The sequence below is a fragment of the Montipora foliosa genome, chromosome 13 (assembly GCF_036669935.1).
Source record: "Montipora foliosa isolate CH-2021 chromosome 13, ASM3666993v2, whole genome shotgun sequence".
In the NCBI taxonomy this organism is placed as follows: Eukaryota; Metazoa; Cnidaria; class Anthozoa; order Scleractinia; family Acroporidae; genus Montipora; species Montipora foliosa.
The window spans coordinates 41,519,700-41,529,699 of record NC_090881.1 but is presented as its reverse complement, the minus strand read 5'-3'; the positions used below and the strand labels follow the sequence as shown (position 1 = coordinate 41,529,699).

General features: G+C 39.5%; 1 protein-coding gene across 2 annotated transcripts in view; it reads right to left on the bottom strand.

Annotated features, from left to right (window-relative positions):
• Positions 1–8,845, bottom strand: part of LOC137982356 (fibroblast growth factor receptor 3-like) — a 38,878-nt gene extending 30,033 nt beyond the window's left edge. Inside the window, exons 1-2 of one of the 2 annotated variants that reach the window (XM_068829456.1) lie at positions 8,688–8,845; positions 2,622–3,014 (exon numbers count right to left, since the gene is read on the bottom strand). In XM_068829456.1, coding sequence (XP_068685557.1) covers positions 2,622–3,014; positions 8,688–8,745 — 451 coding nt within the window. In that variant the 5' untranslated portion in view covers positions 8,746–8,845. The remainder of the gene's footprint in view (positions 1–2,621; positions 3,015–8,687) is intronic. The other variant, XM_068829457.1, reaches the window with a different exon arrangement.
• Between the last annotated feature and the right edge of the window lie 1,155 nt (positions 8,846–10,000).

Here is a 10,000-nt window from a genome sequence, read left to right as displayed (position 1 = left end):
ACAAAATATCCCCTCATGGAGATCAAGAATGGCACTTCAATTGGATGAACAAGACAGGCGGTGAAAAATAAATACCTGGAATCTTTAAAGGGACAAGTAATGGTCTTCGACAACAATTATTTTCATTTTTCGCCATTGGATATCAAGTGAGCTTTGTTTCTAATATTTTACTAACTTGGTATTATATACAACACTGAAATCAAATGGCAATTTTTTTGTGGATTTAACAAACATTGAAGGAATCAAACACCTTGAATGCATCACAGTGTTTACTGAAGTTGCATTTATTTTGTACTCAACTCTGCAAGGGTAAAAAAAAAAATTGGAAATGTGCTTCTTTAATTACGATCTGTGATCTCTGTTGTCTGGCTATTTTTATTTATTTGTACTCAACTCTGCACAGTCTTCCGGTAACAATTGGAAATTTCACTAATTCTTGTTAACCTTCAATGGCGTCAAAAGTCATTGTAATGCAAATGGCGTTTTAGTGGATCCTTATTAAACAAAATATCCCCCTCATGGAGATCAAGAATGGCACTTCAATTGGATGAACAAGACAGGCGGTGAAAAATAAATACCTGGAATCTTTAAAGCGACAAGTAGTGGTCTTCGACAACAATTATTTTCATTTTTCGCCATTGGATATCAAGTGAGCTTTGTTTCTAATATTTTACTAACTTGGTATTATATACAACACCGAAATCAAATGGCAAATTTTTTGTGGATTTAACAAACATTGAAGGAATCAAACGCCTTGAATGCATCACAGTATTTACTGAAGTTGCATTTATTTTGTACTCAACTCTGCAAGGGTAAAAAAAAAATTGGAAATGTGCTTCATTATTTACATGGTCAAGGTTCTCTTGAGAAGGGTTTGATGTGACTACTGTCGGAAATTTATTTAATTGCATATGCTTTGTGACATGGATTGTGTGTATTGTTTGCATGCACGCAATTGAAATAGAAAGGGTTCACGAAAATAAACAGGTCTGTTGGAAGCGTGCTCGAGTTTCAACAAAATGAGCCCCAAAATCAGCAAAAAATTGTGATGCTGATGAATAATAAAGTAGCTGCTATTTCCAAAACGATGGAATTACCCAGGTGGTAATAAATAATCTCGTCTTGGAGAGTAAATTTTTGACTTTGCAGAAACAATGGTCAACCTCAAGAGTTGGGCGATTGTGATCTTTGTGTTAAATTTGCACATTTCTTGAAAGAAAAAGAAAACTAACAAAAACAAAAACCCAGTATCTTGCCATCATTAGATGCTTCATTGTTTCGCGAGTAAACATGCTGCGGTAACTTCATTGCGGCGCCCGCTGAATTCAATGTCACTTTCAATTTTGCAATTTACTTGTGCAGCCAAAAATACAATAAGAAAATTGAACGTACATGTAGCAAAAATCTCCCAAAATGTTTTTTGCTGCGGTTCAAAATTAATGTTGTTTTTATGTCGTAAATTTTTTTGCTGATGGCAAAATATTTTATTCTTGATCGACCATCCTGAAAACTTCCTTCTGCTCTTCCTAAAAACTGTGTATCAATATTTATTTACTTCTGCATCAATATTAGTTTTGTTTTGCATAAAGCAAGCTAACAAAATCTGTACCTTACTTCGTTGGCATTTTTGAGCGTTAAAATAGGGTTTAACTTCAGTGAACTTTTGTATTACAAAACTGTCAGATGCTCAGAGTGCATGCTTAAACTTGTGGTGAAAAGAAGTTGTGAGGGAGCATGAAAATGATCAACATGTCAGCCTAGAAGCCAATGTTACTCAATTACCTCTTATTTTCTTCAATCTTTCTGGGTTTAGTACTTTGCTAGTAACTACATGTCTTCTCAGGGGGCTATTTACGTAAGACTTCTACCATGGCACTACAATGATATACAATACCAAAACAATATCATGTACTATTAGACCTACATATTACGCAAAGACAATTTGAAGCTCCTGGAAGACAAAACGCAGCTCAGTTGACAATATGGAATAAAGTGCTGTGTTACTGCACTACCACACGTATGCAATGCATGCCTATTTTTTCTCAAGATGACAGGAATTTTTTCTTTCTGGCAAATGATCAATAGGCTGGTAGCCAAGTTTTTAACCTCAGAAAAAGATCTGTTTTGTCGTATGAACGTGTGAGCCAAAGGGCCTCTGCTAGCACAGCTTCTGGGTGACCCAATAACTGGTCTTAATGACCCCCGACTTGAAAAAATTGCCTGGAACACTGCAATTCCATACCACCCAACTCAGTCCCTTCTGTTTTTGAGTAACACGTACCACAGGCAAGACAGTGTATGTTCATGGAGCATCTAGTTTTCTTTTATGTATTATATTATGAATTCACTGTTAACATGCAATCTTTGATTATTAAAGTGATTTCTATACAATGTAGTTTATTTTACACATACTACATGTAGGATGTACTGTAAATAAAAATCTCTGTAATTAATTACAGCAAGATATCTAATCGTAAATATGTTACAATGGGCGGCATTATAAAAAAACTTAAACAGAAACAAAATTAAACCATCATGCAACATAATTAGGATGTAATTAACAAAGTAGGTAATGTAGTTTAAATACAGGCTTCGGGAGTAAAGAAATATGATACACTCACCATGAACTGTCAAATTCATCGCCAGCTCAGCAAGGACATTACCATCACTGTCTTTAACATACCGAATCTTGTATTGTCCTTCATCATCTGTGTTCACATTATTAATTTGCAAAGTAACTAAGTCTGTCTTATCATTTTTATCAATCACAATATGTGGAGATAATGGCTCTTGGTAGAAAAGAGAATTGGGTGCAAGGGCAGAAATAAATGTTTTGGAAGCAATCCGATCAAACACCCACGATGAAAGATTGAACTTGAACCACACAATCGAGAAAAAACTCTGACTGTTGGTCTGTTCATCGGCGGTGAGAGAGTAACTCCATGTAAGCACCACATTATTTCCCTCCAGTACTTCTGTCGGGTTGGCAGGCTGTCCTGTCCACGTCAGTGAGGCTGCAAAATGGATTTCTCCAGTAAGTAAACATTTATGCATAAAATATAATTATTAAATAAACAATTTGCACACATATGCACGGCACATACTATGTGACTCTCATTTTGATCACAGGCATAAAAAATACAGTAAGTCAAGGAGAAAAAGAAAATTATAACTAGACATAATTTACAATGTCATGTAGTTTTTATAAGTGAGCAAAACATATACTAACATTATAAACTCACAGTGTGCCCTATAAAGGCCCACACATACCACAGCTAAAGCAAAATTTACCTGAACACAAAAAAAAAATCATGGTCCAAAATTGCTGACAGAAAAAAAAGGAAAGCAAAAAGAAGTTGTTCCTGGCATAAAAGAAGAATCTCTAGATTGAAATGTAACTTGCTTAAGCCGGGTGGCTAGTATCAAACAAAGTTGGCTTCAACGCTCCAACTTGGCTTGATCCAACATTGTTCAACCATTTTGCTGAGTGTGTACGAGCAAAGTTGTTTTAATAGTCCAACATTTTTTCATTTCATCAAGTGTTTGGTGGAGTAACTTGCTTTTGATCAAACTAGTACCTCATCAATTCTGTTTGACGAAAAATCACAACAATGTTGTAGTGTTTTTCCACTCTTCCAACAAAGTTGTGTCCTGAATCAAATAATATTTGCACTGCTAGCCAATCACGAATCACTACCTTATTTTCAAGAGGGTGGACGAGAACCAAGAGACTTAAGACTAAATCCAGGAATCGTTTCGAATATGGCACTTGTCACAACATCATGTGAGTGACATCTTCAACATTTTTAGTTTTACACCAATAAAGTATTTTTTTGCTGAATTAAAATAATACTACTATCAAAATATTACAAAGATCTACAAAATTATGTGCACCTTGTCCTTTACTTTTTACCCACATTATCAGCTTATAAAGCCTATTCAGCCAGATTGATTCCTTTATGCACTTATTGTAAAAGGTGCCCTGGGGCTAAACGTAGGAATCAATCTGAATGCTGCAAGAGATAACACTGCTGATCTCACTACTGAGATCATCTGCAAACATCACTGAAGCGTGCCATAGCTCTCCTGCAAATTATGGAGACTAGGGTCACTCAAGCCAGGAGGCAGAGCTGACAGTGGGAAAAGCATGCGAAAATTGAATGTAGATTACATTCGCCTCTAAAACAGCTTGCTGTGATTACAATTTCAAATTTGGCTAAAATACCACTGGTCTTAGCCAATCACATATAACTATGATCATCATATTTTCGTTGAATTTCTAGGTTTATCACATACATGTAGAATTCCAGGAAAGACTTAGCTGTTTACCGTTTGGAAATATCTGCATTGGTTCCAGAGATATTTATGTTTGAAAAAATGCGTAAAATATGCAAATTATGAGATGACTGATCACGTCATTCACTGAAACCAATATACGGTAACCTCAAGAGTATGAAAAGAGCTATCTCGGCCAATTTGCAGCAGCTGAGACCATTGAAACTTGGAAGCTGCAGGCTGATAGTTCTACAGACAACACACCCACGGCTATAAAAAAAAAAGGGTTCCCATCGCAATTCACTCTTTTCCAGTTTCCTCCAACCTGATTTCATCTTAAGCTTGAAAAACATTTTTATAAGGGCAAAAAATCAACCTAACATATTTATATGCTGGCAGAATCATGCAGATGAGGCAACATTGGCAAAATTAATATCAAAATAAAGGTCAGGGAGGTCTGGAACTCAGTATGTTGCCATGATTGTTACAAAACTGGTATGCTCAGGTTGTGGGGCACATCTACTAGAATCTTACTGCAAAGAATCAAGCCTTTCTGATACAAATTGGCTAAGATATCTTTTTTCATGTTGATCAAAATTCAGTTGCATTTATGACATCATCACTTAATTGACTATAATTTGCATATTTAAAAAACTTGAATATCTCTGGAACATTATAAGAGATATCTGAAAATAGTAAATTGCAGTTAAAATAAACAGGCTGGTGTGTTTTGTAAATCAAGGCTTAAAACTTGGGTCACCTGATAACTTGCATAACATACATGTACTTTTGAAATCCAAATAAAATAAAAATAATGTTTTGGTCACAGTAGCACTTTAAAGTTGCAGCATTGCGATTGGAGTGGCCGCTAGGTCCTTCTGAAAGATGGATTAAAGAGGTTGGTGGTCTGTGTGAACTGTGATGCATGATTTGCAGAGTGACCATTGGTCGAATTTGTTAGAGGTTTCCCCAATGACGAGGCATTCCTTCTCGCTTTGTGCATACCGCTGTTTGGTAACAGTGTCAACGAAGCTGTTGACTCTGGCAGGATGTCAGTGGGCTGGAGGAGAGCAGCTCCCAGACCATAGTCCGAGGCATCAACTTGAAGGACTACTGGGGCGTTCACATTGTAGTAAGTTAGACACGGCACAGCGGTAGCAAGGGTTTTGGCTTTGTCAAATGTCTGCTGTTGGTCTGACCATAGGACGATTGCGTCGTCCTCCGTCAGGTTGTAGATGGGGTGAGTGATACTGCTCAGCTGGAGGCTGAACTTGCTCAGAAAATTGACTGCGGCTACAGATCTGCGGACCCCTGCCTTGTCCGACAGGTGGCATGTTGAAAATAGCTATGACGGTGGTGGGGTTGGCTTTAAGACCTTCAGAAGTAATGAGGTGACCCATGAAAATCATCCTGTTGGCATTGTGTTTCGAGTGATGTTTCTCGAAATGCTTGAGCACCACTATGAGATTGCAGTCATGGTTGATTTTTGCTCCAGATCAGTGGTGCCGCAGCCTGAGACCAGGATGTCAACAGCAATGCTGAACGCCTTCTAAGACAAGGCGGATCCGACGTTGCCATTCTTCAGAGGCTGCCAATATTTCAAAGGGTAGCCTTGTTCACCTATAACGGCCCCATGGTGTGGACATAAAGGTCATCAAAGACGATCGCAAAGTGAGGGGGATATTCTGGAATGCCTCATTGACGTCAACAATAGTCATGTTCCTCATGCAATGCAGCTTGTGGAGGTTTTCTTCTAGGGTAGGAATCATGTATTTTGGCCGCCGAATGGCCTTGTTAACAGTCAAGGAGGGGTCTAAACTCACATGTGTTTTTCCTGGCTTGGTTGGGGTAGGCTACCATTCTTGGATAACCATGTTTGATACCCAATCTGTGGGTTGGCAGACTCTGATGAGCTGTCCAGTTGCTTTGCAGGCGTCCAGAGCACCTTTGATCTTCTCTACCTTAGCTGCTGAATCATCACTGCTTGCAGGCTGGTCTATGGCGGCGAATGGTTGATTGGTAGTGGAGCATTTCCAAATGAAATCTGCGTTTAAAGTCAGTACTCCAAAAGCTTTGGTTGCCTGGAATATTAGGTTGCAACTAGAAGTTCCCCTCGAGGTGGGTGGGGTTACCTGGCCAAGGGGCTTCATTAGTTGGCTGGCGTATGGGAGGATGACTGTCTTGGTTGGTAGCAGGTTGACCCAAGGTATATTGGCCAGGTGCTTTGGTGGTAGGGTGTTGCAGGATAATGCAGAGTCAATCTGAAAGAGGATTTGAGTATGCCTTTTGGAGAAAGGACTCGTCAAGGCAAGGTAGTACGAAATGGCCTTTGTCTGTGGAAGACATGGATGGAGTAGATGTTGTATCCTGGATCGTGAAACAGTGTTCATATTGGGTAGCGGCCTCAGTGTCATGGGGAAGCAATTCCTCTTAGTCTAGTAGGCGAACCTGCAGTTCTCACTTAGGTCTGGTGGGATGGGTCTTGGGGCTGGTGTCTTTGCTGCTTGATTGTTCCTGGCGGCTTCTTCGCTCATTATGTTAGCCAAGCAGCCGGTCTTGTGAGAGTAGCAGCAGCAGCAGCAGCAGTAGCAGTGGTTTGAATCGTATAGATGGTTTGTAAAACACTTGGTTTCCTTTGTTTTAATCGTTCCTTTAAGATATTTCTTTTGCACATATCCCAAACTAAATATTAAAACAATATTCCACTTTTGAAAATTGCAAAGCCATGAAATGCCGAAAACAAAACAATTACCTTGTTCTGCTTCACTGAACAAAGTTTGATTGTCTAGTGTGTGACAATTTTTACTCAATACGTGACTAATTCTCTGCCACAACGTACAAACTTTGAAAGGCTCCAAACCTTTGAAGCCTTTAAAAAGCTTTAAACCTTTCCATTCCATCATTTCAACAATAGCTGCCTCAAACCAAACAAACAACAGAAAGTTGAAAGCGATACAAAAAATATAAACAACATTAAAAGTGCAATGTTTTGGGCTTGACAAAGCAAAAGGTAATTAAAAAGCCATATAATAAACTACTTACTAACCGAGCTAGCTCAAGCCATACTGGGGAATATTGGCCCTCGGTCGTTTTTGTACGGACCTCGCGCTGCCACAACCTCGGGCCAATATTCCCCAGTACGACCCTCGCGCTCAGTTAGTAAGAAGTTTTTAGCTCATTTTCCTCCCCCAGCAGCACAGGCTCTCACTGGTTATTTTGAGGTCACATGACATCTAAAAAATAAAAATGTTTCCCGCCAAAAGTCTCTGAGCGGGCAACAGTGCAAAATCTATGACATCAGAGGGTAGCAGCACACTGTTACCCGCAAATGGTGCTGAGGACCGCCGTTGTGCGACCGCCGTAAGTGTTTATTATAGTAGTGCAGGAGAAAAAATCTTCAGTAAATGTACCCTGAATTATTTATTACCCAGAATTACTATATGAGGCATGTCTCATTTCTTTGCAATAGAGTCCTTAGGCAGAACAATTTATTGAACCTTCTTTATTATATGGCTTGTGTTTGTAGCCGATATAACATGCTCTCTGATTGGCTAATTGTGACTGAATTGTAGGGTATTATTCTCCCGTAATGCCCACGGGCCGATTACGGGCTTGCAAAAACAAGCAAAAGGTGTAAAAAGCCATATAATAAACTACTTACTAACCGAGCTAGCTCGAGCCGTACTGGGGAATATTGGCTCTTGGTCATTTTTGTACGGACCTTGTACTGCCACGACCTTGGGCCAACATTCCCCATTATTATATGGCTCTGTCTCACGAGGGCTGGGAACTACAAAATTTACGAATTTTATTGGCTAAAATCGATATTGACCGCGGTCTAGGTTTTCCCATCTAGACCAGCATCTAGACCGGTAATGTTTTGCAGTGAAAAGATGCAAACTAAAATGAAAAAATATTGAGTATTTTCTTCTACCAATATTTATTTATGGAAGTGCCAAACAGCATGATGACAAAAGAGAGGATGACGAGCAAACTTTTACAGAATTAAGTTCAGCCCATCGCCACTCATCGCCATTCGCAAGCAAAATGCCAGTTAGTACAAACCAGTTACATTAAACGAATTAAATTGTTATTGTTTGCCACATAATAAACATCTTATTAACAGAGCTTAGTCAGTCTTTATTGGAGAATCTTGACCTCGGTCGTGTGTACAGACCTCACTGCGTTCGGTCAGTACTCACGACCTCGGTCAAGATTCTCCCATACAGACTCCCTGCTCGGACAATAAGAGCTAAGTACGGCCCTCGCGCTCGGTTAGTAAGAAGTTAGTAAACATCATGACCCGTAAATCATTCCCAAATTTAATATTAAAACTGGAAGTCATTGTGAACATTGCCACAGACCTTGACTCTGCTGAACAAAATATAAAAAGTAAACCTATCAAAACTCGCCTGTTTCTGGGCAAACTAAGAGGATTCCAATCAGAATACTGAAATAAGCTGAATACATGTTTGCCGATCTCAAACGTCCGATGCCACAAAGTAATTATTTTCGCTCACTTTCAAAGTTGGGTGGAATTTGCAGTACATGAAGTGTCAGCGCTGAAGCTCGCGCGCGAGAGACTGGGGATGACAACGTGAAACCAGGGCGGAAAGAGACCGGGCCGTGAAACGAGCGGGTCCGAGCAAAAAGGTGTGATGCAGTAGACTGGGGTCTACTAAAAAAGCCTTTTCAAAATGGCGGCAAGTGTTGAGATCGGCGACTCACTCGAAGAATTGGAAGAATTGTTTTTACAGGACATCACAGACGACTTTTTTGATTTGAACGAGGAAAAAAATCCTTCAGATGTTCCAGACACATAGCTGATGTTAATGTAACAAACATTTTCCCTCTGTTTTTGATTGGTTCTCTCCTATAACCTATGGCCTCTAGGTAAATCCGAGTGTTTTGATTGGTGCTTTCTTGTTCAGGACTTTGCCATACTAGCCATTTCCATGGGAAAGATTATAAGCCATGTTTTTTTTTTTTTTTTTCACATTTTGTTTATATTCTGGTGAGTATTTTCACGACTCGTGCTGTGTGTTGAAGGACCCAAAAGGCAGGTCAAAATACAAGCAACAACTTGGAAATATTAAGCTCTTGCTAACCGAACTGGAGGGCGATACTGGGGAATATTGGTTGAACATTGCGGAATTAAAGATGAGCGCAGCGAGGTCCATACAAAAATGACCAAGGTGCAATATTCATCAGTATGGCTTGGGCAAGCTTGGTTAGAAAGTAGTTTATCATATGGTACTCGGGCCATGGTTGTTTCTTGAATTTGTGGCTTTTCAAAAACAAAAATTACACAGCAACCAAGAAAGAACCAATCACAATGCTTGCATTTACCTCAAAACTACCTTACCACAGGAGGAAAAGCCAGCATGGCAAGCAACCCCCCACCCTTAACTGAATCACGTAGGAGGGATTAACAAATACTTGACCCTGAAAATTATTCAGCAGAAGTGGCCGGCTTGGTGGTGATGTGTTCAAAAAGGCTTGTGGTGTATGAGGCCACCTAAGCAGAAACAGCCACAAGTCAAAAAGGGACCTTGCCGAGTGCTGGAATATGTATGTTCTGTTGCTTCGTTGATTGTTTCATTGGCCCTGAAAAGCCCCTATGGGGAGCGGTCAATTAAGTATGTATTGCACAGTGTGTATGTATACTCAGTAGATAAAGGCCTTTTACTGACACCTTGAAAACAATATGAAACAGAGAGTTACT